The sequence below is a fragment of the Aspergillus ruber genome, assembly GCF_000600275.1.
Source record: "Aspergillus ruber CBS 135680 unplaced genomic scaffold scaffold00034, whole genome shotgun sequence".
In the NCBI taxonomy this organism is placed as follows: Eukaryota; Fungi; Ascomycota; class Eurotiomycetes; order Eurotiales; family Aspergillaceae; genus Aspergillus; species Aspergillus ruber.
Genome location: NW_024467330.1, coordinates 190,591 through 218,538, shown reverse-complemented (window position 1 = coordinate 218,538; position 27,948 = coordinate 190,591). Strand labels below are relative to the sequence as shown.

General features: G+C 48.7%; 10 protein-coding genes across 10 annotated transcripts in view; 3 read left to right on the top strand and 7 right to left on the bottom strand.

Annotated features, from left to right (window-relative positions):
* Positions 1-87: 87 nt before the first annotated feature.
* On the bottom strand, positions 88-1,958 carry mirD (putative MFS siderophore iron transporter; the record flags this gene model as incomplete). The annotated part of the gene is made up of 4 exons (XM_040784981.1): positions 88-1,019; positions 1,072-1,414; positions 1,469-1,739; positions 1,795-1,958. The coding sequence occupies 4 exons, from the start codon at positions 1,956-1,958 to the stop codon at positions 88-90; spliced, it is 1,710 nt and encodes a 569-aa protein (XP_040635226.1).
* A 598-nt stretch (positions 1,959-2,556) lies between these two features.
* Positions 2,557-3,917, bottom strand: EURHEDRAFT_533647 (putative esterase; the record flags this gene model as incomplete). The annotated part of the gene is made up of 3 exons (XM_040787255.1): positions 2,557-3,712; positions 3,761-3,798; positions 3,899-3,917. 3 exons carry the CDS (start codon positions 3,915-3,917, stop codon positions 2,651-2,653), a joined length of 1,119 nt encoding a protein of 372 aa, XP_040635225.1. The 3' UTR covers positions 2,557-2,650.
* Positions 3,918-4,198: 281 nt separating this feature from the next.
* EURHEDRAFT_486989 (SDR family oxidoreductase) lies at positions 4,199-5,434 on the top strand. The gene is made up of 3 exons (XM_040785573.1): positions 4,199-4,798; positions 4,847-5,196; positions 5,251-5,434. Exons 1-3 carry the CDS (start codon positions 4,354-4,356, stop codon positions 5,293-5,295), a joined length of 840 nt encoding a protein of 279 aa, XP_040635224.1. The 5' UTR covers positions 4,199-4,353; the 3' UTR covers positions 5,296-5,434.
* Positions 5,435-7,991: 2,557 nt separating this feature from the next.
* On the bottom strand, positions 7,992-8,811 carry EURHEDRAFT_242360 (uncharacterized protein). The gene is made up of 2 exons (XM_040778070.1): positions 8,627-8,811; positions 7,992-8,577 (listed from the first exon to the last, which is right to left on the bottom strand). The coding sequence occupies exons 1-2, from the start codon at positions 8,696-8,698 to the stop codon at positions 8,119-8,121; spliced, it is 531 nt and encodes a 176-aa protein (XP_040635223.1). The 5' UTR covers positions 8,699-8,811; the 3' UTR covers positions 7,992-8,118.
* A 1,745-nt stretch (positions 8,812-10,556) lies between these two features.
* EURHEDRAFT_406018 (Aldo/keto reductase) lies at positions 10,557-11,715 on the bottom strand (the record flags this gene model as incomplete). The annotated part of the gene is made up of 3 exons (XM_040780432.1): positions 10,557-10,772; positions 10,911-11,662; positions 11,706-11,715. 3 exons carry the CDS (start codon positions 11,713-11,715, stop codon positions 10,557-10,559), a joined length of 978 nt encoding a protein of 325 aa, XP_040635222.1.
* Positions 11,716-12,287: 572 nt separating this feature from the next.
* Positions 12,288-13,809, bottom strand: EURHEDRAFT_242349 (uncharacterized protein). Its single transcript, XM_040778069.1, has 7 exons — positions 13,503-13,809; positions 13,426-13,448; positions 13,330-13,367; positions 13,175-13,279; positions 12,929-12,997; positions 12,855-12,880; positions 12,288-12,787 (listed from the first exon to the last, which is right to left on the bottom strand). The coding sequence occupies exons 1-7, from the start codon at positions 13,735-13,737 to the stop codon at positions 12,339-12,341; spliced, it is 945 nt and encodes a 314-aa protein (XP_040635221.1). The 5' UTR covers positions 13,738-13,809; the 3' UTR covers positions 12,288-12,338.
* A 703-nt stretch (positions 13,810-14,512) lies between these two features.
* EURHEDRAFT_416412 (uncharacterized protein) lies at positions 14,513-15,234 on the top strand. The gene has a single exon (XM_040782946.1). The coding sequence runs from the start codon at positions 14,540-14,542 to the stop codon at positions 15,062-15,064; it is 525 nt and encodes a 174-aa protein (XP_040635220.1). The 5' UTR covers positions 14,513-14,539; the 3' UTR covers positions 15,065-15,234.
* Positions 15,235-16,521: 1,287 nt separating this feature from the next.
* Positions 16,522-21,457, bottom strand: EURHEDRAFT_381029 (UDP-N-acetylglucosaminyltransferase; the record flags this gene model as incomplete). Its single annotated transcript, XM_040779360.1, has 3 exons — positions 16,522-17,151; positions 17,199-19,803; positions 19,860-21,457. 3 exons carry the CDS (start codon positions 21,455-21,457, stop codon positions 16,522-16,524), a joined length of 4,833 nt encoding a protein of 1,610 aa, XP_040635219.1.
* A 94-nt stretch (positions 21,458-21,551) lies between these two features.
* On the top strand, positions 21,552-22,613 carry EURHEDRAFT_416410 (uncharacterized protein). Its single transcript, XM_040782945.1, has one exon. The coding sequence runs from the start codon at positions 21,745-21,747 to the stop codon at positions 22,231-22,233; it is 489 nt and encodes a 162-aa protein (XP_040635218.1). The 5' UTR covers positions 21,552-21,744; the 3' UTR covers positions 22,234-22,613.
* Positions 22,614-27,337: 4,724 nt separating this feature from the next.
* Positions 27,338-27,948, bottom strand: part of EURHEDRAFT_406014 (60S ribosomal protein uL11) — a gene marked incomplete at both ends in the record, with an annotated part of 878 nt that continues 267 nt past the window's right edge. Inside the window, 3 exons of the mRNA XM_040780431.1 lie at positions 27,338-27,351; positions 27,401-27,725; positions 27,800-27,920. Coding sequence (XP_040635217.1) covers positions 27,338-27,351; positions 27,401-27,725; positions 27,800-27,920 — 460 coding nt within the window. The remainder of the gene's footprint in view (positions 27,352-27,400; positions 27,726-27,799; positions 27,921-27,948) is intronic.

The window sequence follows — 27,948 nt, the reverse complement described above, 5'->3', positions numbered from 1 at the left end:
CACAGTAACGGCCCTAGAATCGCCTCCATTTATGTAATAGTATAGTGAGGTATCTCCAAAACACCCAGCCCACTAGCGCAAGTCTTCCTAAAAGACTGTACCCCTGACCTGATCCACCTTGGCCACGTTGATGTTGCGGATCATGAGTACCCACGCAAACGAAATCGCCATAAGTCCCGTGCCAACTGCCAACATGCGCGTCTGCGCATAGCCATAAGCCTTCTGAATAGCCAGCCGCGTAGCACTGCCGACTGGGTAGCCCAGCTGTGTGTCGAGGTTCTCGTAGATGGCATCGATGTTGGACAGGGCCGAGCTAGGAAGGTACATGGTCAGTGCCTTCTTAAAGGTGTTTGTCCAGATGGCCCCGGAGATGGTTGCGCCGATGGCGTCGCCGACGGTGCCGACAACGTTCAGGAGTGCTAGTACCGCTGCGACGTGCTGATGGTCAACGGCAGCAAGGATGGCGAGCTGCTCGATGATGATAAAGATGCTGCCGCCGATGGAGATGAAGATCTGGCACATCACTAGGTATCCGACGGATTGGTTGGGGCGGCGGAAGTAGATCATTAGGCCCTGGGCGAAGATGTATAACGGGACGGAGATGTAGAGGAGCCATTTAAAGCGGCCGGTGCGGCGGATTAGGTAGCCGACTAGGAGTAGGAGCACGCCTGAGACTACGTCGAAAGTGTTCATGACGTAGCCCGATTGAGCGAGGGTCAGGTCGTTGACGACCTGCAGGAAGGAGGTGTAGTAGTTTGCCCAGCAGTAGTAGGACAGTTGGTATGTAGCGTCCAACAGACACGCGCCAATGACTGTGCGGTCGGTGATGAAGCTGAAGTTGAGCATAGGGACCGGGGCCACGAACGTTTCGTGCAGAATGAAGATGATGAGTACGACGCAGCCAACCACAATCATGGCGATGATGTATCCAGTTCCCCAACCGTTGGGGGCCTCACTGGCAATCTCGAAGGGGAGGAGGAACACGATGAGGCCGGCAGAGAACACGAGAACGCCGAATACTGCGTATAATTAGTTTCTGGTGAATTCAAGTGAATGGGAATTGAGTCTTACGATCGAACTCCTTGGTCCAATGCCAAATATTTTGTAAAAATGACCTCCCACTGCTCTCCTTGGCCAACAGGCCCTGCTTGTCGGCTTTGCGAACGTGCCACTTCAACAGACAGTACAGAGGGGCCGCAACTATCGGGAAGATGATGGTAAAGCAACCAAATCCCCATCGCCAGCTAACATTGTAATAGAAGTCGTCCGCGGCCTTGGGGCCTGCGAAGGCCGTGATGATGTAGGGCGACGACGTGAAGGCGTACGCCAAGCCTCGATTCTTTAGTTTGGAAGCATCGGACGTGATTACATCCACGCAATAGGTCATGCCTCCGAAGCCAATATTGTAAAACACCTGTCGGGCTGTTAGCACTGACTGACAGAGGACTAACCGGAGTGACAATCTTACATATGCAGCACAGAACATGGGAAGGTTCTGGCAGGCGGCCATCAGAACCAAACCCAGGGTTGCAAACACGGTCATAATTAGAAAGCCTTCGGCTCGGCCCCAGACGTCCATGACCTTGGCTAACGGGATGAAGGTAGCCGCAGACATGGCATCGGCGACCACATAGATGACGTTCAGCAGCGAGTGGGACTCCCATTTACTGGTGACGAAAGGGAGTAGGTTGCTGAGAATGTTCGATTGGAAGGCATTGACGAGGTACAGGAACCAAATACTAGGGGGTCCAGCATGTTAGTAGAGGACATACGTGGTTGAATTGAGGAACACACTTAATGAAAACTGCGATTAAGGACTTCTTAGACCAGGTCAAAGTCACGGCCTCGACGTTCTGAACACCACGCTGCGCCTCTTCAGTGGGAGCATCTGGCTGCGTCTCGTCCGGGACATGGTCCGCCGAGACACCACCAGCGGCATTTTCCTGTTTATTGTCCATAACGGTACTCCTATTGACCGAAGTCACGTCGTCATCCGTTGTCTGTCGACTAAAAGCAGCTCGAAATCTGCCCATGGTGAACGAAATGGTAAACAGACAAAAACTGAAGACAGTAAGGAACAAGGAAAGCTTTGTCCTTAACTACAGTTGAATACATTCGGTAAAATTAGATTGTCGGATTCCTGCCGACTTCGGAATACAATGGCATGAGACTAGCGTCATGGAGTTCTCTTTTTAATCTACGATTGGCGAGCAAGAGCCCATTACGAGCTGTGTGGGTTCACATAGCCCAATATAAGTGAGTTTGGCTCGTCTAAGCGCGCCATAAGGCACAGCCAGTGGGATTAAATTTTATCGGCACCGGCGCATGGGGGCGAAGAATTATCAGATCTCGGACTTTGTACAGGCGTAATTCATATTTTTATAATTACCGGTACACCACTTGTGACAAGTATTCCCCCAAAAATGGACAAGTATCGGCTCTTACTCCCTGTTTGACGTCCTCCGTTGAACTTACGTGATTTTTTTGCATATAGAGTATCCAAAACCTCAGGAATGCTAACCACTTATTCAATAATATAGATGGTGAACGGCGGGGGAGCATTCGATTTACTTGTTGCTAAAGTGAAGTCTGGGAAGAGACAGTGTGGGAAAATCTCAAGTAAACTATCATCTAGAATCATCCAGGCTAATCACACCTCCACATCACCCAAATATGCAAGAACCTTCCTAACCAGAATCTGCCTCGGTTCTGCTTGATCGTCATCACTAAGGGCGTGCGATGCTCCCGGGATGATCATACTGCCAGTATGCCACAAGTCTCCGCCCAACGCAGTACGCCATCGCCGCAGCAGAACTTCCTTATCCACATAAGGTGGCACCGACTGATCTCTTCCTGAATACAACACCATCAACGGAGCGTTGGACTTCAGCAAACGCCGATCTCGAACCGCACCAAACGTCCGCTTAAGCGCCTCATCACCCAGATCCGAGCTGAACATATCGTCTTCGTCTGGATTCTGTGGGCTATTGGGACTGACCAGGCTTAAGAACCGTCGGCTACTAACTGCTGTAGCGGCCGGATATCCAATCCGGGCTGTAACGGTCTCCGGAACCAGCGTATCCCGTTTAATGGGCGGACAGCCGTAGTCACTGTCCTGATCTTCGTACGTACTCCTCTGTGCCTCTAGCACTGCCCTCTGACACACCTCCTGCATAGCTGCTGGGCTGTCACGGTCGGTGCCAGTTTTTAACTCCCAAAGAATAGCCTCGCGGTCTGATACGGGGGCCTGGATGATCGCTCCGTCCACCGCGGGCCTCGTAATCTCCGCGGTCCCTTCTACAGAACGAACCTTACCATTGCCTCGTGTGTTCCCGCTCTGTTCCGCGACCTCATCCCTTGGCCGCGGATTCGCACAACTCAAATAATGCAAAATATCCTGACACCCAGTAGAATGCCCCATAACGACAACCTTCCCAGCACCCCAAGTGCTCTCCTTATACTTCCGTGCATACTGCACACACTGTGCAATCTCATCAATATCCCTTCCGATACTCCCAGTCCCCCACCCACTATAGGAGGAGGACAACACGGGCGCAAAAACAGACCATTTAGTGCCGTACAGGGCCTCTATGATGTCGGTGACGTACTCAACCGTGCCGAGGCCGTCACCCAGACCACCGATGAAGATGAGCGTGTGCGGTTTTGGGTGGTGGGTGTTGCGCGTGTATTCAAAGGCCACGAGGCCTGGGGTCTGGATCAGGTTAGCTTACGGTTTGCCTCGGCCGGGTGGGAAATGTACATATGGATGGAGAATGCCCGGGTTTCCCTTAGCGGAGGCTGAAGGGGGGACGCGAAGTTGCATTCTGCAATGTATGTAATCGTGTAATGTCGAAGTAGTGTGGACAGTGAAGATACTGACAGAAATAATTGAAAAAACCAGGCGGCTTGGTCCGCATGCAGCTCGGGGATAGACTACAGTTTAAGTTAATCTGATCCGCTTTATCAATCAGTGTCCACTGTGGGTTGATACGGTATTATAACGAATCTTTCATGGCAAGTTTGACACATAAATTACTGTAAGTTCCGAATGACCGAATGATACAACCATATACATTGTACCCTTAGGCGGCCATAAGGCAGCGAAGAGAAAACGGCAATAACTAATATTGGCCGAGCCTGGAACACTTGACATTATTCTGTATTTCCTGTTATGCATATATTAAATTTGGTCTAGGATATTAGTGGACATTAGATTCTAATGAGATATCTCAGGGTTTGCAGTACAAAAAGGGGCGATGACATCATTGATGTTATTTTACCCCTGATCAAGTTATCGCCAACTGAACAACACCTTGAATTCTATCTCAATGCTACAGTTACTACACGTTTAATATGGCAATTACTCTCCCAACCGTCTTGATTACCGGCTGCAGCGCTGGTGGAATCGGATCTGCTCTGGCTGAAGAATTCCACACTCGCGGCCACCATGTCTTCGCAACAGCGCGTTCTCTATCCAAAATGTCCCATTTGGAGACTCTCCCCAATATAACCCTACTAGAGCTTGATGTCACATCCCAAGAGAGTATCAACACTGCTGTCAGGTCTGTTGAGGCTAAAACAAATGGTAAATTAGACTATCTTGTCAACAACTCTGGCCAGGCTATGACAATGCCTGCGTTGGACACGGATCTGGAACAGGCGAAGAAGCTATTCGACGTGAACTTTTGGGGAGTAGTTGCTGTTACGCAGGCTTTTTCCCCATTGGTAATTACTGCTAGTAAAGGGACGATTGTTAATATTGCTTCGCTTGCGGCTGTTTTCTATGTCCCATGGATGGGTTAGTTACTCGTTTCTATAATGCCGAAACGCCAAGTTGACTCTATAGTTTTCTACAACGCTTCAAAATCCGCAATAAGATCTTATGGCGAAACTCTCCGTCTTGAAATGGCCCCATTCGGGGTCAAAGTAGTGACAGTCATGACAGGCATGGTAGGAACAAACATCAGCACCAATTCTCCAGAGGTCGAACTACCTCCAAGCTCACGGTATCATGGAGCCATTGACCAAATTAATGATCTACGCACGGGAGCATCTGTTGGATCTAGTATGCCTGCCTCGGTATATGCTAAGCGGGTTGTGAATGATGTGCTTCGGGGCACTACTGGCCTCACTTGGAGAGGGAAGATGGCATCTGTGGGACGGACTATTACCTCCATCTTGCCTACCTGGTTGATAGTAAGTATCCTGTATTTCTGGATTGCTTGATAGGAAATACTGACAAGCTTCTAGGACCGCAGTTTAGTTTCTGGGAGAGGATTGGAGCATGTGGGGTGATCGTTGTTTTGTTAGAATGTAAATATGTCATAATACCTCGACTTTTAGACGTCTCGCGCTTGGGCATATCCAATTGGAAAGTTGAGCAGCATCAGTTAGGGCTTTTGTTCTTACATGATGCAGACTCTCTCAATCCTAGTATTCACCAGTCATGACATTATGGTAACTTGTAAGTTAGTGAAAAATGCCTTCGGAAATCGGGCTGGTAGCTTGACGCATTTGCACTCGCACTACGAGGAACTCTGGTACAAGCGTATAGAAGTTTCTATACACGTTAGCCTCGTACGGTCCGAATTATCGACTCCCCGATATTCGATTCTAAGCAACCCGCTTCACGAATCACAGGTCCGAGGATGTAGGATATCCCGTAGCATACTTGTATATGCTGGTTCCTTATTCAGAAGTCAAAGAGTATGACATAACTATATGGGCTCTGTTAAGCGTCTCATATGAACTTGAGGGACTGCAATAGTGAATCTGCGGTCAGATCACCTCAAGCCAACACATGTCACGTGGCGCTCAGCTGGAGACGATCTCTACACCAGGCTAGACTAAACTCGCTGTTGCTGACCCAAAGACCACAAACGACATCGAAGCGCAATGCCTGTTACTTGCTTTGGAAATAGCATCAGACAGGTCTTCAGAAGGAGATTCCGTAAGAAATCCCCCGACAAGACGGACGAGAATGGATATGAGGCAGTGGTAAACCTCCTCTGTAATGCTAAGGAGGCATCTCAGTAGCAAATCACCAGCAAGTTAATACCAGTATAGAATAAGTGATAGGCACAACGGCCCAGCGCCAGACATACATAGCCAACATGTCAAAGGATATCACACAAGCAATACTATCACGGAACGCGAGCATTCACCAACAACGCAAGATGTTTGTATACTTTGGCCTGTTTGAATATAGGGGCAGGAATCCCCTTCGCACACTATTTAGCGCAGCGCTGGCAGGCCCAGCTCCTTTCTTTCTTCCTCCATGTTAGTATTCAGTTAGATAGTCTACCAATAGACTTTTATTATTCGAGACCGTCACAAATATGGGCAAACAGGAACTTAAGCTGCACCACACAAATGTCTAGACTGTTCTCTGCCTGTCACGGGCTCGGAAATAGTAGATACTGACGAGATGATATTCATAAAATATTGTAGCCATCGACGAGAATATTGAATCTGGGAAAGGAGAATAAATGGAAACCTATCCGGGCGATGTGACGGCTTGACATCTTGACATCGTGTATACTGCTTGACGTCGCCCATACGGCTCGACACTACGCATAAGACTAATAATGACAGACGATGCCGAAATGAGTAGGACCTGCCATACAGTGGTTATAAAAAACCCCTTCATCCTCTAGATAGGTTTCCTTTTCCTTCTCCAGACTCGATATTCTCGTCGATGGCTACAATAGTTATCCTATTTAATAATACACTAAACCAATTGCTGTTAAAGTCGGATTAGATTGGATTCGGATTTTTCAAAGTCCAAGCCGCATTGTAATCAGTGACAATAATAACATACAACATCAATTTATTTTCAATAAGCGCTGGCCACTGAAGGGGTTTATCAAGGTATCCATTTCACCGCATGCCCCGATACAACCAAGAGCCCATGGCTCGCAGCCATCTTCCCACACACCTCAGCAGGAGCGATCTCGCACTGGTACAGCGGCACAAGTGCCAGCATCAATCCCACCCCAATACCATTGAAAAGCCGTCCAACGAGGATTATTGCAACATGCACCCAGACCCCTGAATAGCGCTCTATATGATACATGACACGCATGTCTCGATGAAAAATCTGACGCGGCCGAATTTATCAGCCAGGTAGATCGTCAAGAGAGCATCAACTGCACAACCACCGGTGAACAGGCCGAAATCGCGCCTAGAACAGAAGTGCTCTGATACCTGGACCCTTTTTAAGTCGAAATATACCAGGAATTAGTCGAGGCCTAGGACTGATCCGATTACCGCCAGGCTGAAGCAGCATAATAGAAAGCGATATGTACATGCAAAACCGATCTTAAAACTTGGCATAGGGGGTGTTGGGAATGCCGATCGCCCTTACCAATGCAGTTGGTTATTGAAGAATAGGGTTTGGGGATTAAGGTGTTTACCATCTTTTAACTTACTGGTAGTGTGGGGTATAGATAAGGAACCCGGCATTTGCAGGGTCATGGTTGACATCTCCAAGGAAATTCCAAGTCTTCATATACAAATAGAGACTCGTGTTTGGCCCGGTGGCAGAAAGAGACAAATTGTACGACATGCTGTGGAATACCCCAACGCTTTGGCCCTGGAGATAGGACCAGGCATAAATAAATTTCCCCATTCCCCCAGGTTTCCCCATACTTCCCCAATTTCGTGGACCTTACAAATTTGTTATATACGATATCGCCTTCTTTAGATCTTCCTCACGGTAGAATTATTTCGCAAAGTAGAGCATCTTTATTGAGCGTAGTCATGCAACATAGTCTAGATTCGCCGACTAGAACATGCATTCGTTGATCAAAAATTATCAAGTCAGTTCGATAGCAACAATGCCGGCTTAGCCCGGGCTGTTTCATATCCACTCCAGACTTCTCTATTCACTTCCTTCAGCAGGAGGTAAACAGAATCATAGTCGGGCTAAACCACCTTCTCGGAGCCATCGCGCGTCTTACAAAGCTTTCCCTCCGTGGATGTCCCCTTGAAAACTCCGTCAGAGGTAATCCAGAGGAAGGTGACACTGATCTCGTAACGACTGAGATGCCGACACCAGAAAGCCCAATCTTTGAAAAACTGTTCTTCCGAATTTCTATAGGACTTCTGAATAGTGACTTAAATTGGTATGAGCTCAGCTTTCTTGTCTGCTGGGCTAAGTCGCAGAATAACAGCATCAATGGCGGGGAGGTTGAAGGCCTTGGGCACATATAAAGCTCTATCGTGCGCGAGATCATAAGTCGGAAACCCTTCGAAAACAAACTGTGGAATAGGTCCAATTATATCCATGCAAGGAATACTAGTGGCGACGATAGACCGGATAATGGCGTTCTCGAGAAAATAACCGACCACCGACGGATTGCTGATGAGTACACTCATTGCTTCGATGCTATCGTCAATAGAGAACAATATGTTCCCAGTTGAGCCAGTTCTTTTGTAGCTGCCTTCCGGACAGCGCCGCAAATACAATACCCAACTTGGTTTTCCTCGTGGAAGAAACGGTGGTCGACATGTTCGGGAGTGATATCTCCAGGAACAGCGTCTCCAGCAATGCACGCTTTGACATAACACTGGTATCTATGGAAGGTTAGCATGCTATCATCATTATCGGTAACTGCGGGAGTACTTTCTTCAACCATTGCCATTCATTCAGCATTTCCTTCATGCGTGCCGCGAAGCGCTGAGATTGCCGCACCATCTGAAGGACCTCACCACAAGCAAAGTTGACCTTGCCTTTTTCAGTGCAGCTCGCCAGCAACAGTGGGTTGCATCCAGTATATCCTCGATCTCATTTCGGGTGTAGTTTCCAAGATCCACGGTATTATGGTGACTCCACCAAGCATCCATTTCAGTCTATTCAAGTAAAACAAAGGTCAGCTCTGAAAACTTTGAAAGGGAAAAAAAAAAAAAAAGATAACGTAGCGTCAATGCGATTGCCATCTGTCAATATACCCTAGTATATCCAACAAACACGGTGAACAAATAATCATTGTTCTGTTGCAAAGTTGTGCGGTGGAAGGAGATATTGTTCGCGGAAGTGCTGAATACGGTTTTCGCATCGAAGCGGAATCTATCCAGCCAATGGCGTACCTGAGCTTTTGTTTGAGCCTCGTGCTCGCCGTCTAGAGCATTCAACTGGTCCACGACAAAGATAACCGAAGTCGACCAGGTCCTTGTGACGAATCTTTCGACATCATCCATGTCTTGCAGCCCGATTATTTCTTCAGTCTTCTCGGGAGAGTCGGCCCAGGTAAATAGCAAGCATCTTGAAGGTAGCAAACAGGTCTCTTTGACAAACACGGCAATCGGGGAGATAAATGACCCGATAGCCGTACGCTGTGAGGAAGCATGTGAGGACTGCGAGCAGGTATGATTTGCCGTAGCCCATGAGGCCGTATACCCACAGATCTTCAAGCCCAGAGATTGTGTTACCGACTTGAACGCCTCCAAAAGATCAAAGAACACTTCCCGTCCCATATAACGATAGCTTCTCTGGTCTTTTCGAATCATGAACCTTTTTGGCACCATGGTCCCAAGGAATGGGAAGGGAAGGTCCACAGAGATGTTCGGCGAGGAGAGTTTTGCTTTGGCATCGTCCCAATCTTTGAAGTTTCTATCGAAGAAATTGATGATCTGACGACGTTTCTCCTCACAAAGCTTGGCGACAGAGCGAAGCGTTGATGCCTGCTCCTGGGCAAGTTTGACATGTCGCGCAGCATATTCGTCTCGCCGCTGGATGCTCTTCTGGGTGTCTGTAGTATCACCGCTTCCTTCCTGGATGTGCGCGCGTGAGGGACCCTCTGACTGTGCTAGATCGGCTTGGAAGGCTACTTGCAAACGTTTCTCGGGTTCATAATCTGCTAGTTCCGCTTTATCAGTCATCCCTAAAATAAAAGTTAGTAGAAGTATAATATGGTCAAGTGAGAAAGGAGCTTGACCTTTTTTTCTGAGATAATCTTGTTTGATTCTCATACGGCTAGTGCGGGTGCCCCAGGACAGTCCTTCCTGTTTGAAAGCCTCTTCTGTACCACAATACACAAGACTGAAGCCCGTTAGACTACTCTTCTGCATAATTTTGGCATCTGGCTTGGAGATGGGAGCGCCTGTCTGCTCAACCACGTATTTTATCAGCTCATCCGTGGTCGACTTGTCAAAATCAGTATTCTTTGGCGGCATATTGCTCGTCCGACAAGAGAGGATAAGACAAACAACAGGAAAAATATAAATAAAAAATTGATGAAGGACGAAGAGACTATGGCATTGCTTAGGCAGAAGTAGAATAGTAAATAAATTTTAAACACATGACATCACGCGCCAACAGACTTCAAAGAAATGCAACACCAAAATATGGCAGTGGAATAGCTGTGGCCTATCTCATAAACGATAAATGAGAAATCTTGAAACGAGGAATTCAGCATTGCTAGGGTTGAAGCCTCCAAAAGGATAAGTCCGGATATCTCGATTTCTATTTACCCTCTGTATATCCTAGATAGAAATTGACAACGCTAGTCAAGCAAGAACTGTGCATAATACTAATTATACTCCAGGAACAGTACCTAAGTCCAAAGAATAGACTCCATTTCCAGAATCTGCCTCTTCCGTTGAGAATCAAACGGCCTCAATATATCGTCAAGTTGTTCCTTTTCCTCTATCGATAGTGAAACAATTTCGTGATTCCCCACGACGCGCAAGGCTGCAGTAGCTTCTGGAATGGGGATAATCACACCATAGCCAGCAGTCTTGGAGTGCACATGGATCCATCCGAGGTCCAGCTACGCCGGTGACGCGTCTGAGTATGGCAAATTCATGGACTTTGTCGACTGACTCGCGATTCTTAGGGAAGTTTTAAGGGCAGGGTAGTCAGTTCAGTACAACGTTTACTATGAAGAAAGATGTTAAAGGAATCTTACTTGTGGCTGAAAGTGACCAAACATATGGCGAATGTCGCCCTTGGGGATATCATCCAGTTTCTTGACCTGGTCCGTCAAGAACCCGTAACACAAAGGCGCGTAGGTCATGATGGGAATACCCAGCTCTTTACATGTAGCAGTGACGCCATTAATGAGCATCTCCGTACTCCATAGCGAGAACTCAACTTCAACGATTTTGATAGGGCAGACAGCATGCGCCCTCCGGATAGATTGCTCGCTCACCTCAGACAATCCCACTGCACCAATATGTCCGTCCTCCACAATTTCTTCGAGAGCACCCACTGTCTCCTCAAAAGGAGCATTCAGATCGATGCGCGCAGGCCCAAAGACATCCATCTTTTTAACTCCTCCCAAAATGCGGTTACATTCCTCGACACTAGCACGAACTCCAGCTTGATCACAGAGCGGTGCGAGCGCCTTTGCATTACAACAGGCCCCGATGAAAAGGGTGACTTTGTCCGCGTCTTCAGGGTATTTCTCGAAATATCGACAGAGGAAGGTTAGGCCCGCTGTTGGCTCCACGGGCGCCATGCCGTAGATGAATGACGATAACCAGATGGTGGCGCCGTTGGCGATGGCGGCTTTCATGGCGGCGAAGGCTTGTTCGTCGGGGGTGACTATGGGCCGCCATGTCATCCCGGAAAGGCCGAAGCCAGTGGCTGGAAGAGGTGGGGAAGGGGCATAGTAAAAAGCCTTGGTGGTGCGGTTGTTGAGAAGGATGGGGAGTAGTACTATTAAACGATGGCCTTTAAACTAAATGGGATCCTAACTTACGCGAGTGCATTTAATATATAAAACAATAATACATAACAATTCTCCTCAAATCATCCTCATACATCATAAGGCATCGAATTTAAACCCAAAGATAGCAGCTCTAGGTGCAATCGGAGTTAAGGCCCCTGCCAGCTGGCCTGCGGTCATAACAACGAAGAATAGAGCTCTGATCATTCATGTACTTGCCTGATCGACCAAGGGAACTGATTTAGCTGGTCAAATGAGTGAGGGCGAGAATGATCTACTCGACGCTGGTGTTCAGAAATTGACAAACTAAATTGGGGTCCAGAAAGGCAGAAAGACCTTCAATTACAGGAGTACCTGCAGCGGGTAGAAGTAGCCTCGAAGGTTTGGCCATGTAAATACTCTGGTAATGAAGACGAGGTGCTTCTGTATATGGAGGAAATTAGGAGTATCAAAAGACTGTTCAGTAGTCTCAAGTCGTTAATTTAAAGTAGATGCGGTATTACTTGTGTTCTCCTTTTCTAGCATTATGTCTAATTTATGACACTGGGCGCAGACTCAAATGTTACAGCTGTTCAAGTTGCATAGAGACACAGACAGGTTTAATTTGCTTAGATAACGGCAACAAGAATACTGTTCCTTGTCTGTAGACAGCATTCGGCTAATAGTTTAAAGCTGCTTCTCCACGTAATCTTCCTCCAGGTATAGATTCTCCAACATATAATCATACTGCTCATGGCCCGCATCAAGATCCCGTACATGCCTCTCCGTATGTTCATGGAAGAGAGTCGCATTATGTGCACTCGGAAGGAGAACCTTATGTCCCGACTCGAACTCATCTGGAACAGTAATCTCCCTACCGCTCCGCAGGCGATATGTGTTATGTTCGTGGTGGACGGCCGGTGCCCGCTTCTTAGAACCACTGCCACCAATCAAGCCGTTATTATCGAATTGGAACCCGTCATTGTCGCAGTCTGAGCCATCGCCTCGGCAGAAATGTAGGTCGCCTGCCTTGGAGAAAGTCTGTGAGAAGCGAGCGGGCGGGTTGTTGTTCAGGCCTTGGCCGTCGCGCCAATTGCCTTCGGATCTGTAGAGTTGGCGGAGGTAGGCACCTTGACCTGCAGTGAGGTTAGTGGGATGTCATCCTGTATTCCCCGGGTGGGGGCGGGATAGGAGGTAACTGACGGGCGTTCTGGCTTCGGGGTACACATCTTTGTTGATTAGACTGAGTCAATCCATGAATGATTAATGGTGCTTACCGATTAACGGCTCCATCTCTATCGGTACGGTCTGCGTCACTAGTGCTTCCGAATGGGTACTCGTCTGAGCTTATGTCAACGGGAAGAGCTTTTGAAGGGTGCATGGATAGGAGACATACCACTGTTTCTGGTCAGTGACTGATTAAATCCATAGCAGGGCTCAGGGTACCTACCATTGATCTGTAGAAAGACAAGGTTCGCACTGAGTGAGTATCCCTTACAGGACCAAGCAGTTTAAAATGACACATACATTGTTGATCATCAGTTGGGGGATCAGTCGAGCAGTGGTTGTTCCGGCCGCAGCCAGCATTATTCGCACGGACGTCCTTCGAGTTTCCAGTGTAATTGTCCCTGAGTTGACTTAGCCAACGAGTGCGTGAATAAGAGAGTCAGCAGCGTACCAATTAAGCGATGTCCCATAATTACGGCAATAAGCCCCCTTGTTGTTGTTTAGTTTATTTTTCTTCCTCCGGAGGTCAGTATTAAGGAGAATGTACATAACACATGTTCATGCAGACATCTACATATTGGGTCAGCTAGAACCAATAAAAGCGTGGTCCAAGATTTCACTCACCAGGAATATCGGAACAAATCCAGACGATGGTACCTGGGTCGGGCCCATTGGTGGCCTGGCGAATAGCCTTATCGGCGGGAACAGCACGAGCAAGCTCAGTGCCTGCAAGTAGAACAAGAAGGAGCAGAAATTGCATACTAAACAACTCGCCAATGACTGGATTTCTGAGAGTTGACTGTTTGATTATGGAGTGATCCTGGGTTTGTTTATGCTTAAATATATTTTCTATATGCATTAGAGCAGTTCTGGACCTGTTTGTCCTCGTGCATCGCTCCAGAATGGACGGAATAAGAGGATCGGATTTCTTTGGTCAAACCCAGCCATATCCCAGCCTTGTGCATAATGGTGCGTGCGCTATGTATTTTGATGAGGCACGCATCTCGCTTATGCTGGACTAGGGTATCTCAATGCAACATTATTGGCCTTCGGTGATAGAAAACTGACTTCGTAAGAGCCTTCGGTCAATATAATTGGGGATACAAGATGCAGTAACCCAAGACTGGACCAGCTGTGTTCATAAAACCATTTTAAGTATGCTACTAGCGATTTGCGGTATTTTTCAGCCATGACTTAGCACCGGGGCCGAAGATGTGAGTACAGGTGTGTGATACTGACTCATTCGAGCACCACGAAAAACTGTGCAATCTATGTACAATCTAGACTAGCCATCTTGATCCGTAATATGCTGCAGTCGAGTCCTGGCGATTAACCTGGCTCGTTCTTTTAAATCAACACCAATGCAGGAGCAGCGATATTCATTGGTCCGTTCTATTCATCGATCAATTGTCATAAGACATATGAAGAGAAACACAGCCTCCTAAAATCAAAAACCTCTCACTTACGCACCTCATAAACTGTCGATTATGCATCAGGGATGGCACACTAAGAAGATGGGGCTCCTAAAAGCAATATGTTGGCTGAGGGCTGAGGGCTGAATAGGGCAACATTACGTCATTGTACATATCGGCTATTTAAGCCCAGCCATATTGTCGTATCTTTGTTCATGGCCAGCCTGATTCACATTGCTGCTACCAATTATGTCTGGTAACCTTTCTACATTTCCGATAGAGCCAATCCAAGAGTTCGTCGACGCCAATTCATTTCCTGATTTTGGGTCTTCATCCTTCCCTCTCTTCGCCTTGGGCCCGGTACCATACTCAGTTCTGAAGGATATTTCAGCAACAATCAACGAACAATCCCGCTCAGAGCTTGGCTTCAGCCCCGAAGAATACAATGAACTAGGCCCTGTCATCGACGTCCCAGATAAATGGGACCTAAGCGGCAAAAGCCTAGACGACGCCGCACACCACCATTTCTCTCTATTCAACCCGTGTGAGAGACTTCCAACGGGAGACCCGAAGTGGTATCCTGTTGGCTTCGTACTCGCTCTTAAGAACGACTGGAGGGATAAGGGGCTTATCCTGGCATATTTACAGAAGGAGGATGGGTATCTGGCGCTCAAGTCGTGTGTGGTGAAGACGGATGAACTGGGGGAGCAGTTGGTTTCATTTAGGCAGGGGGATGCGGAGTTTGATTATGCTCGGGGGTTCATTGAGGCTTGATATAGATGGGTCATGGTCGAGGGAGGTATTTTGTATAGCTGAACGTGGGAGTGCATGATCCGATACTCTTTCCAATAATGCATTCCCAACAGGCCAACGCACTAAGCACTGGGTTATATTTCATGATAGAGCTAGAGATAAATGTATTAAATTTATCCGCTCCCCACAGCCAGATTCTCGTCTTTGAAATCAGGGCTTCGACCCTAGCCACTAACAACCGCCCACCGACGCATACTGGTGGCTCAATCTCTGAATTTTCATTTCAGACCACAATTCAGCTACCAGCACCGTCAGTTGAAACCTCCCCAATCCATTAGACAATAACCAGCAAACTCCATCAAATCATGGCAGTATCATGACAGGACACATCCCACCCAAACATGCAGCATATGCCACACGAACTCAACTTCTGTCGCTTCAACAGTCAGTATAGTCTATTACTAGGGTGATAGAACATGTCGCTGTCCGTCTCTTGGTACAGCAGAGCTCTATCCAGAATGGACCATTGATACCAATATCAGGGAGCTCAAACCAGGAACTCAATCGTTCTATCACACAGCTCCTATTACATGACAAGCGCAAGAAACAATGGTACGTTTCTTTATTTACTTCCGGATGACTTTGGATCGTGTTTCTGCCCATCGAACCATCCATTGAGTCCAAATCATATCAATCACGAAATCGTTTTGCAGCAGCTTGGTGATTTCAGGATTCTCAACCCTAAATAGTGGTCCCAGCTTCAATCTCACTCCCTGTCGTTTAACAAAACGGCAAGAATCTACCGATCAGGTTCCAGATGATATGGGAAACCAGTTCATGATGCCGCCTGTTCTCATCGTTAAGTCGTGTTATCAATTCTTCGAATCCCGGCTGTTGTAGTACTCGGAGATCCTGGAATATGCTTTATGAATAATGGTCAGTCTTTATATATACCGCGGTTCTTATACAGTACAGGGGAAAACCAATCCTTCTATCCAATACAAGGCATACAAGTCTAAATATGCATTCATCCAAAATGCAATGCGAAATACAGTATACCACACTCAAGAATAAAATCAACCAAAACTCCTACCCTATCAAGTCAAATCAAATGAAATCATGCTAGATAAAACTATCCCAGGCCGGTTAGGCTCGTCAGCTCCGAGGTGCACTAGTATCCAAGTTCTGCGCCAAAACACCATTTCCCCCGTCTTTCCGTCTTATGAAAGAATCCCCAGAGTGTATAGACCAACTTGCCCGGCCAAGAATGACAAGATACAATGCGCCGTATTCCAAAAAGTAGATGAGGATCTCAAACCGTGTATGAACGACTCCCAATCGCCATAGCTACATGTTGAACACATCCAAAACATAAAGTAGCCAAAAACAAAGTAATCAAAGTAACAAAGTAAAAATGCTCAAGGGGTATAATCCAATGCCAATATCAATATACCAAGATCAAGTCAAGTCAAAGCTCATCATAACCAAATATCACCCTCCTCGCCCTCAACCCACCTCTTCCAAACCTGCTCATAAGCATTCTCCAAATCACGTACCCACCGCGCGGTATCGAAAAGTCTGCTCTCTCGTCTCTCTGAGAAGATCATTTCGCGGAGATCTGAAAGGCGGCCTCTTGCGCGGCCGTTTCCGCCAGATATGTATTGTGTGCTTGTGCATAGGCGGAAAGCTTTTTCTTCGTAATCCTCGTCGGATGAGGCAATTAGTTCGGTTTGTGCTTGGCGGCCTAGGTCGGTGTTGGGGAGGGCGCTGCTGAGGATGCTGCTCGCCATGCGGGAGCACATTTTGTATTTATAGCGGGGGTATGTGAGGAGGGGAGTTCCGCTCCATAGGACATCTGTTGCTGTTGTGTGGGCGTTGCATTCGGGGGTGTCAAGAAACAGGTCCAGGATTTTCGCACGCGAGATGTGAGTGTTCTTGGGCGCCACATCTGTAAAGATGATTCGAGATGCAGTGTCTGGGCCTGCCCAAGCAACAGCCGTGTCCCGGAGGTTCTGCTCTCCGGTCTCGGGGAAGCGGAGCAGCCAGAGCACAGCATTAGGAATCCGTGCAAGTATACGAAGCCAGGTTCGGAAAGTCGTTGGCTCAATCTGGGTTTGTTAGCTGTGTCCAATCAAACAAATTGGGGCGCACTCACTTTGTACAACTGGTTAAAATTACCAAGTATAAGGACGTCATCCCTAAGGTTGGGGAAGAGCTCCTTTCGCATCCGCCACCGCAACTCTTGCTCCTGATCCCAGGTCAGACGGGCCTCATGTGCATCTGGCGCACTTTGTCGGTGATCGCAACAGAAGAATGTATCACGGGTGTAGACAATCTTCTCCCCATACACCCATCCTTCCATGTCTTCGCCATGGTCTTCCTCAAGGAGCCGCTCCTCCATCAACGTTTTGCGTCTACCTGGACTCAATGTCTCAGGGGGAATTGACAGCTCATCGGCAAGGATGTAGTCACACCATTCGGCACCAAGGGTGCCCGCAAACCCCATAAAAGACATATGGATCGGTGCAGGTCTAGCAGCAAAGACCTCGTTCCGGGCACCCCGTGTGTAACCGTTCAAGTTGATTAGGATGTGAATCCCATCCTCAACGATCTGGCTGACAAGTCGATCAACCGACCAGGCACTGGCGTCGTGGAAGACAGGTGCTTCTTTTTCAATTTGCTGACGATGGATGGACCGGTCGCTTGGAGTGGTGGCGTAACAGTATGCCTTCACCTTGGACGGATTATGCAGACCAAATACAGACTGCATCAAATGGGCAAGGGGATGGTTGTTGAAATCTGACGACACATAACCAACCTTGAGGTAAGGGTTAGGCGGTGCCGGTGGCGGATAAACCGTGCCGGGAAGCCACGGTGCACGAAGGGTCGATGACGAGATACGAAGACCGTTCCGCTGTGAGATCTGTCGCACCTGTTTCGCAGAAAGAGGACAAGTAAACGTGTGGAATGGTAGGACCGTTGGCGCATTCGGTGCTGTAAGCCCGGCTGGGAGCTGAGGTCTCCTGTACTTGGTCCATGGATATTCCTTGCCATGAACGTAACGATCCTGGTACCACTGCCAAGTGAGCGAACGAATCGCACGCTCAACGAGCCGCACAATCCGGGATCCTTCCCATCTCTGGCCTGCCCATGACTGCAGAATCGAGACCAGGGAGCTTTTCTGACTGGATGAGAGACGGTGGCTGTCCACGGCTGGAGCCAGCTGCGCACACAATTGGTCCACCATACCCGAGGTCAGCAAGCCACGACCCCAGGTTTCACCCTCACGGAGTTGCCGATCCACGATATCTACCACGCGTTTAATCCAGCCGGCCCCTGTATCAAGGCTGTACGCGTCACGCAGCATGCCTTGTTCATCGACATGCCACCGATCCCGGAAGCCATGCCCATTGGCGACTCCACCACGGCCTACCCAGTTGCAGACCGAGTTCAGAGCGTTGGCCAATCCGCACACTGCTTCCGCAAACTCCGGATTCACCTTCACGGCCCGCTTGTAATACACAATCGCATCGTTAACTCGGCCAGCATCCTTGACTGCGTTCGCCAAATTCGCCAAGGCAATGTCGAAATTGTTGTCACACGAAACAGCTTGTTCGTACATTCGAATAGCCGCATGGAGCTGACCGATATCCTTGAGCAGGCTACCAAGATTGGTATACAGATGCGCGTGCCGGGAATCAAGACGCAGTCCGTAGTTGTAGTACGCCAAAGCAAGTGAGATCCCGCTTCCAGGGATCACACCAGGTATGTCAGGGTGCTGTATTTCACCGCTGGAACGAGCAGGGCTCTTCCCTGGGTTGTTTTGAATACCAGCAAGCAAAATTCCCACATTGTTGGCCGTAGACGGGCTTTGTTGAAGCGACAGTGAAAGGTAGTAGAGCGCCAAGATGTCGCGAACGCCAGGAGCAGACCTGGGAGCACCCGACGTGGAGATACTAGACATGCCATCCTGGTAGATCTTGGCAAGAGACAGCAGAGAGTTGCTAGTTGTCGAAATCGCAGCTTTTCGTGCAAGACCCTCTGCGACAAATTTGATCCCTGGTGGTGTGCCGCACGGTGAGAACACCAATTTCGATGTCTGTAGAGCTTTGTCGGGATACAACAGGATCGTTTCTCCGTTGTCATGCTGGCCCGACGAATAGGAGCCATACGAAAAGGCAGCAAAGATCTGCTTGATAAGACCTCGAATGCCGTGGAGTCTCCGCCCAGCCGTAATCAAGATGGCATCCTCAAAAGCCGCGGCGGCTCTCGCGTTATCACCCAGTGCATAGAGCATATTCCCCTTAGCGTGTACGAGGGCCAGCATTCTGCCATTGTCGGCACCGGGTATTGCGTAACCACTGGAGGCGAAACCCAGCGGCCGGTTATCCGGAGCACATTGATCGAATGAAGTTGGATGTCCAGTTGGGTGCCCAAGGTCATTGTCGTAATCGAATGACGCCTTCTCATACATACACATATCAGACGCGCTTTCTGCATCACTCTCGGGCTCACTTGCATGCTCGTCGGTCGTGAAACAGTCCCCGTTTTTCGGATGCCGCAGGGACGTTTGTACGTATTCGATGATGTTAACTGCTTCTTTGCCGCGGTGTGTGTTACACAAAAGGCCCACAAGATGTTCCACAGCTTCAAAAAAGCTTGGGCGCAGCTTGACAGCACGTAGCCAGTGGTGTAACGCTTCTTCCCGGCGATCAAGGGCCAGAAGAGTCGCTGCCAGATTCGATATAGCCTCAACATGCCTAGATCCACGGAGTTAGTATATTATGTCAGATACGGTACCACGCAAACCACTCACGTTGTATCTCTGGCCATTATCCTAGAGTACCATCTCATAGCCTTGTGGTAGTCACCAAGACCATAAGCCAGGCAGCCTCCCAAGAGCATTCCGTCGATCCATTCCCACCCGCTTTCTATGCAAAGGTGGGACAGCATCTCCAGTGCTGATACAGCACTGGCGCTCGGATTCTCGTTGAAGGGGTCCGAGGGGAATCGGGAAGCAGATGTTGTGAATCGTCCCGTATGGCGCAGTCTGTCGATCATCTGCATGTCAGATGCGCCGTAAGATGGTTGAAAAGGGTGGCGGCTTGGTTGGGAGAAATCTAGACCAGGCTGACGTGGCGGTTTAGGGTAGATGCTGGGTTTCAGTAAGCGCTGATTGTGAACATCCCCGGTGTTACTGGATATGCTATTCCGACGGGCCTGGTGAATGGAAGCAAGGAGATCAACGTAAACACCGTGGGCCCACGATAGGACTTTTTCTTTGAACTCCCCATTCGTCGTCCGTAGATTGTGACCAGGCAGTGGATGCTGTAGGCTTGGCCACGGGGCGAATGGCTCGTTGCTTGGCGGATGCGAGGGGTAAGGTGCGGTATTTTGGCGCGAGTGACTCGGCAGGACCTGTTGGTTGAGGGCAGAGTCAAGGGGTTTCTGGTCTGAATAGCGCGGCGGAAAATTGCTCTTGACCGTGGAGTCAAGATTCAGCATCCCCAAAGGCGCTGGATTCCAGGCGACGGCTGCATCGTGGTGGTTCCCGGGGGGTATCGAGTTCTGACCGTTCAAGGATGGATCGTAGAATTGCATGTTCGGGTCCGCAAACGAGGCCGGCGAGTTGAATCGTGAATCTCGCAGTGCGGCTGGACGATATGGGATGTACACCCCATCGGGCCAGTAGGGGCCATAGGGACCGCTGCCGGCAGATGCTGTTGGACCAACGCACTGTTGAAGAGTAGCGGGCAGTACTGTAGGAACGTATGCGCCATCGTGTAGATAAAACCGCTGTTGCTGCATGGGTAAAGTTTGATTGAGAATCGAGTCCATTCCAGGATCATAATTCATCGAACGTACCCAGCCGGTCCCATTTGCATCCTGTGTCAAATCCCCCGCAACCGCAACACCTCTGATCGCGTCATTCTTGTTGTATACGGGTGGAAAGTTCGAAGGCTTAGGCCGCGACGACTGATCCAGGACGGGTTGCTGCCAGTTCTCCATTGGGAAACCCGTCTGCGGAGAAAGGACCTGTCCCGCTTCCAATGACGACACCAAAATGTGTTTGCTGGCTGGAGGCTGGATGGTGGTATCCCCAGGGGTCCCATCATATCCAGCTGAGAGCGTTCCATTTGGCGTTTTCCTCCTTAGCGCGTGTTCACCGACGGCGCTAGGACTCGAGCTGGCAGCGGCGTTATCGCGCAGATCAAGACGTTGGATGGGATGCGGGTATTGTAATCGAGTCCTAGGGATCGACTGGTGAGAATTTTTGGACGGGTCATTTCGAGGGAGCGACGATGGAAAGGCCGAGGTGAAGGCGTAGGACGAATTAAGGTTGCCCGGGGCGTGATAATGGCTCATGTGATGATGTGGCTGAAGTGACGGAAAAGGCGCCACGGAAGGTAACATCTTTGCAACCTGAGTGGGGTAAATGCTTGTTCCTGCGTGTCCACTTTTCACCGTTATAGATAAAGGAGAAGGGGATGGAAAAAAAAAAAAAAAAAAAAAAAAAAAAAAAAAAAAAAGGAAAGAGTCAAGAGTCAAAGAAACGAGTCGACGTCAACAATTGAGGGGCGGTGGTATAATGGCGGTATTAAGTCGAGAACGAACAGGGGTATTTTCTCCGTTTCGAAATTCGATCCCTGCTGGTGAATCAACAAGAAGCATCCTCCTTGAAACGTTTCCGACACCTCATTATGGACCTGAACCGGTATCACTCGACATTCAACGGGACCCCCCACCACTGGTCCCCGGACGCGACATCAACACGAGCAGTGGTGGACAATTTGAAAGGGCGAATTACCAACCAGACAGGGGTCTGGAGAAGGGGTATAATCAGGTCGGATACAGAGTACAGTCGGGACGGTAGGTGGCTCAGGGATAGAGGGGGTGTTATTCTAGAAAAGGGCGTGCGACGCGAGAGTATGAAAGCCGTCCGAAGTATTCCGTGTGTTCGTTGGAGGTGGGAGCGGGAAGCAAGGGAGAGGAGAAAGGGATCAGGCTCGACAGTCACAGCCCTAGTCAGTTTCTCGAGAGCAGTCACCCTAACGCAGGCGTCCGTCGCGATCAGTCGAATTCCGAATGTTGAGCTTGGCAGATATGCTGTGTCCAGTACAAACGGCGAACCAGCTCGGCGACGCGAAACAGAGCGAGTAAAACGCTTCGATCTGGGCGAATCAATTTGAGTGTTAAGGTGTCCCAGAACAGCTAAGCATAACACCAGGATCGCAGGGCTTCCTTCTTTTTTTTTTCGGCGCTTCGGTTGGATTCTTTGTGTTTCTATCGATAAGATCGGACTGGGGATATGTTGACTCGAGAATCCCGGAGAGGAAGACAGGGAAACGGAAGAGACAGGCTAGGAACGAGACCAGGAAGAGTCTGAGATGGAAAGAGAAAAGAGAGAGTTAAGTTGGGCCAAGTAAGCGTGGGTATGCTGGTGAGGTGGAGAGAGGACGAGCCGAGACACCAAACCACAAGTGTACTAGTGAGGAGTAAAAAAGAAATGGATTGATAACGCCCTATTGCCAGCACACAGGAAGAGATTTTATTTAAGTCAAGAGAGAGGGAGGGAAAAAAAAAAAAAAAAAAGAAGCAAGTGAACGAAAAGAAAAGTAAATGCAGCAGAGGTGCGCGAATGAAAAGGATGAAAGGGTGTGTTGAGAAGTCTGGGGTATGGATGGGAGTCACGGGACTGGGAGAGAACGAAATTAGAGTGGATGCATTGACAGGCCCAGCCGGAAACGACTGCGAATCGTCTAGCCATATTACGGGGCTGGTGGGGTCTGGTGTGCTAGGGCCTTGGCTATCTATTCTTATACGGTAGATAAGTACAGCGTACAGAGCAGTTACTACGAAGAGTACTCTTGACTAATTATAAAATTGTAGATTACCTCTATCTGAGGCTTGCTCTGTATTATACTGATAATCATATAGGAGAGAGGGCAAGAGCAGAATTCCGATCTCAACGTCACTGGTCTGTGGCTGCGGATGGGGGAGTGGACCGGTGGGGAGCGCCCGGCCAGGATCATCAATGGATATTTATGTAGTATTATGCTGGAAGGAACGCTGTGAATCCAGCGGTGAATGCTCTGGGAAATGAGCTGGCATATGGGATGTGCTCTGTATGTATGGCATTCTGTACAAGTACTTTGCAAGGTGGTGTGCATGCATACATTCCCTATGTACTGAACATAGGTATACAGTACAGCAGTAGAGCCTTGTGGAGCATAGTACTCTCGGATCAGACTTTTCTCAGAGTTTTTTCCAGAGTCAAGAAAAAATGAAAAGGAAAAAGAAAAATGGGCCATTTACGGGCCTTGATGTATCTTGTACCATAGCCCACCACGTGACCCACATGAAGATCGAAGGAATCCACTCAGCCGTACCTTGTCTCTAGGGATAACTCTTCAGTACCCCGTCCTCTGTGCTACCACAACATATACACCGGGTATCCAATGCATACTGTATAACTACCAAACCGTTGCAGAATCCCCCCTGTATGTGTCATTGATGTGTGTGACCTGGCCCCTGTCCAATCACATGCTAAGCGCTCGTATCAGCCCATCAGCCATACGAGGACTGCCCTAGCTGAAAAATCAAGGGTCTCGACTGGGGCATGGACACGCGTGATGGCTAGTTGGTTATGCTGAGAAGAGTTACATAACGAGTACATTAGTCTTGGGTCTTGGCATCTGTCACCCTCACCTTTTCTTCGCAAACCACTTCCAGATCAGGTGCTCAGCCACTTCACTGAATTAGTGATAGCCTCAACCAGGGCCTGTCCTTTTGGGCGGTCTCTCCGACTGACCAGGTTTCGTCCTTTTTCTCTCACTGCCAGGAACGATGACAAGTCTGCTGTGACCAGGTCGAACCTTTTCTTCATCCACTTCTCTCTGCATCACTGCGTACAGGCTATCGGCGATATCTCGACGTATAGGGGATACCCGACTGCCCAGCCGGTGTATGCTTTACCGCCGATTTGTATTCGACGACTACAGATGTGCTGCCGTCTGTAGTCGTCGGTTATTAAACCGGTAACTTCTCTCCCGCATGCACCAGGTACGAAAGCAAATTGTAAGGAATACGTGGAGCACTACCCCGTTCCGAGTCTAGGGGAGCAGGCTGCCGCGCAGAAGGTGTCCGGTGTTACGGTGAGTACCAACAGTTGTGATTTTGTGTTGGCAAGTTATGAGGTTGGTATGGCGGAGTTTCTGGCGTGGAATCATAGTTTGAAAGGTATGAAGCCTTGTATGTTGCAGAGGGGGTTTAGTCATTGTGCGGCGAATGTGACAGATGAGGGGGGTGGAACTACTACTGGTAGTAGCTCGGGGAATGGAGGTTCTGTGTTGCCCATGTCAATGCAGTTGGTTATCATTAATAGGGCTTGTGGCTTTAGAGAATGAGATGAGTATGTTTTCAATTCTGGAAATGCATCGTGGTAGCAGCAGTGAAGGATCAATTCCCTTGGTATTGAAGATTGAAGCTGCCAAAGGAAAAAGCTAAATGGGATGCCAGATTGGCAGCTTTTGACGCGTCCTATGTATAGTAAGCCAATGTGAATTCTCACCTGAAATGTAGTAAAGATCCATAACAGCAGTCAAACAAGAACTACGTCGACCTCACTGTCAATAGGAAAATATTGGGTGCACCATATAGCATGCAGCCAATCCCCTAACGCCGCTGCGATTGACTGTGCCCTGTCTCTTCCTCCATGTGCCCTTGAACGACTCCTTAAACTCTCCTTCCTTCAAAGCCATAGCCATCCGCGCGGAAGGGTCTACAATCGTGCCAACTTCCGAAATGGCGGCCTTGTGCCCGTCATTCTCGAGAGGCCTCCAGCCTTCCCCCAGCTGCTCGGTTACATGTGTGGCAAAGGCAGCGCATAGCTTGTCGCTGGCTTGAGAATGCTTTGATCGTACGACAATTGGTTGATTCTAGCCACTCATTCTCGCCGTCAATGATTGTGCGCCATATCGATGCTCAGGGCCCACGATACGTCTGGCTTTCTCCCTATTATCCCCAAATTTGTTTGAAGGGATGGTGTCAACTGTGAGTGGGTCAGTAAGACGTCGGGCTGATGAAGGAAGTATAGCCCTAGACGGAATGACCGCATTTCGCGACAAGGGGCGAGATGGCCTAGGCCCCTAAGCAAAAGGACATAATCCCGGATCCTGTAAGGTTAATCTCACATAAAAAGGTAACGTAAATAATTCAAACCTGGCAGTTGATGAGTGACCAATATTGGCTTGCAGTAGTTGAAGGTAAAGTATTTTCCTGTTCTATTTGAAGGAATCGCTGGATCTTGCCAAAAGATGCTTTGAAGCAACCACCGCTCCATTCAATATTGTCTACAGTGTCTTCAAAACTATTCTATACTGCAAATCAAGAAGAACATTGACTCCTTTAGCATTGTTAAGTTCCTTGCAGCCAAGCTGTGATTCATAGCCTCGCGAGGCTGTGCCCCCGCGCAAGACTCGTATAACCCCCTTTCATCCTCTCCCACTATTCAAGATTTCAAGAAACAGACCATGATACAAAATCGCAATCACCATGTCCGGTCTCGAAGCCGCCGCCCTCGCAGCCAGCATCATCCAAATCGCCGACATAGGCATAAATCTCTCCATAAACCTCTACAATATCTACCACAAGATCAAAAGCGCAGATTAAAGCCTCCAGGCTCTTTCAAGCGATATCGTCCTGATATGCAACGTTCTCCAACAATTAGGAAGTACCCTGGAACAAGACGACGAAGCCAGACTATGTTCTCCGCAGGCCCTGATCACCGCCAAAGACGTGCTGGATGAGTGTAAGAGGGTTTTCCAGCGGATCAACGGTGCGATTCGAAAGTCGATTGTGGCCTCGGGGATGAGTCAGTTAGAGCGCGCTGTCAGGAAAGTGGTGTTTGTGTTGGAAGGGTCGGGATTGGATGTGCTTCATGGGAACTTGGGAAGTTTGAAGGCGACAATGGTTCTTATGCTTAATGTTGTCATGTATGCAGGGCAGATCCGGAGATGGGTAGTTCTCATGCTTTACTGCAACTATGCGTCAATTGAAGGGTTGATGGATAATGACCGGTCACAGTTGATCCGAAGCAACCGCTCTGGAAGACCAGCAGAACCGGATGAAAGACCTCATGCTAAATCAACGCGAGAATGAGATTAGAATCAAATACCTCGAGATCGCCCAAGCTCGAAGCAAAATGGAAGATTGAACGATCACGGCGACACGAGCTGATTCAATACTCAATAATGCCTCGATTTTCACTGCTCCAGTTCATTTTCCAAAGGCCGAAATGAGAGAATATCATCGCCTGATTAAGACTATATTAGCCGATATCGACGCCTGCAAAGTCCATCTTGAACGAAATCGCTATCGCAGAATCAGAGATGGGTTTGGACGCTACACATGGAGAACGACAGGTTCGATGCTAGTCTGATTCAATCGATGAAGCCAAACTTTCCTGGTCTTGTTCCTAACAGGTGCGTGTTTTTCTTCCTTTGAAGTTCGATTGCGCGCGATGATGGAGAATGATGATGCTGATTCTGTAGAAACCCTCCTATGTCTGAACTGGGTCTTTCGGGGGAGATTACTCGTAGGGCCTGTAGAGAAGTAATGACCATGAGCAAAGAGGAAACATTACCACGCCGACGTCTCAAGGGACCGAGAACCAAAGGACCAGAGATCCGCTTGGTGTGGAAATGAAGTCGTTGATTATGGAATGGACGACTTTGGAAGAACTTTAGTAGACGCTCTACCATAGGAACAAAAAACTTGGAGCATTCAAAACAATCCAATGATATTCACTAACTACAAGCTTACAATCTATTAAAGTATGTTGACCGAAAACATGGACCACTGTAACCACAAGGACAAGCAAGCTTGCCACAGAGGTTACCGCGGTGAGTAGCGGGTCGAAGATTTTATCTTCTTTGCGAAAAATAAGCCTATACCACATAAAGGTCCAATCCAGGCCCGGAGGCGGGAAGGGACGGTAAGGGCCAGAGTGTGCAAAGGTTGGAACTGGGAAGTTTGTCTCCGACATGGCTCAACTTGCACGGGGCAGCAAGGAAACCATGAGAACAATATGAAAATATGGATTTGGAACGGGAAAAAAAAGAAAACGCGCCTGGAATTATTGTATCGGGAATCTGGAAGGTCATGACTTCGTAAAAACAACTTTTTGGTATCTCGTGTTTTGTGAAGGCAATTTTCATATTCTTCGTAACTAGCACTGCGAGCAGCCGAAAAGCATGCCATCACAAACCAGACGAAAGACCGCCGTTAATTAATTTACTCGGAGGGGACTGCAAACAATTAGCAACATCCAAAAACCACGAAACAATCAAAACATACTGTCAATCTCGCCAGCCTTGACGTCGTCAGAGACGTCCTTGGGGCTGCGGCCGTCAATGCGGCAACCGACGGAGAAAGCGGTACCGAGGATCTCAAGGACGGTACCACGGAGCTCCTTGGCCAAAGAACGGTGGCGCATGGTGCGGGCGATCTCGATGATGTCGTCGAGAGGGATCGACTTGGTGTGCTTAATGTTCTTCTCCTTCTTGCGGTCACGGGGGGGCTCCTTAAGGGCCTTGATGACCAGAGAGGAAGCAGAGGGCACAACGGAGATGGCGGCCTGACGGTTCTGGATGGTGAGACGGACGGTCACACGGAGACCCTTCTGCAAAGCGCGAAGAGAGCCTATTAGTCTTTGTTCGTTCGTTTGTCGCATCATGATCGGTTTGGTATCCTTACCCAGTCACCAGTGTTCTTGGCGATATCTTCACCGATCTTCTTGGGGGACAGACCGAGAGGACCGATCTTGGGAGCCAGAGCGGACTGGGCTCCGACCTCACCACCAGTCACACGCAGGTGACTGTAAAAATGTTAGAAACATTATTCTT

Bases quoted from the DNA above. Each gene is read 5' to 3' on its own strand.
- EURHEDRAFT_416410 (XM_040782945.1), top strand. From the start codon at position 21,745: ATGGACCTGAACCGGTATCACTCGACATTCAACGGGACCCCCCACCAC.
- EURHEDRAFT_486989 (XM_040785573.1), top strand. From the start codon at position 4,354: ATGGCAATTACTCTCCCAACCGTCTTGATTACCGGCTGCAGCGCTGGT. The intron at 4,799-4,846 runs GTTAGTTACTCG...TTGACTCTATAG, and splicing joins TTTCTATGTCCCATGGATGG to TTTTCTACAACGCTTCAAAA. The intron at 5,197-5,250 runs GTAAGTATCCTG...ACAAGCTTCTAG, and splicing joins TCTTGCCTACCTGGTTGATA to GACCGCAGTTTAGTTTCTGG.
- EURHEDRAFT_242360 (XM_040778070.1), bottom strand. From the start codon at position 8,698: ATGGTGCGGCAATCTCAGCGCTTCGCGGCACGCATGAAGGAAATGCTG. The intron at 8,578-8,626 runs GTACTCCCGCAG...AACCTTCCATAG, and splicing joins AATGGCAATGGTTGAAGAAA to ATACCAGTGTTATGTCAAAG.
- EURHEDRAFT_416412 (XM_040782946.1), top strand. From the start codon at position 14,540: ATGTCTGGTAACCTTTCTACATTTCCGATAGAGCCAATCCAAGAGTTC.
- EURHEDRAFT_242349 (XM_040778069.1), bottom strand. From the start codon at position 13,737: ATGCATATAGAAAATATATTTAAGCATAAACAAACCCAGGATCACTCC. The intron at 13,449-13,502 runs GTGAGTGAAATC...CCCAATATGTAG, and splicing joins GATTTGTTCCGATATTCCTG to ATGTCTGCATGAACATGTGT. The intron at 12,788-12,854 runs GTCAGTTACCTC...ACCTCACTGCAG, and splicing joins ACCCCGAAGCCAGAACGCCC to GTCAAGGTGCCTACCTCCGC.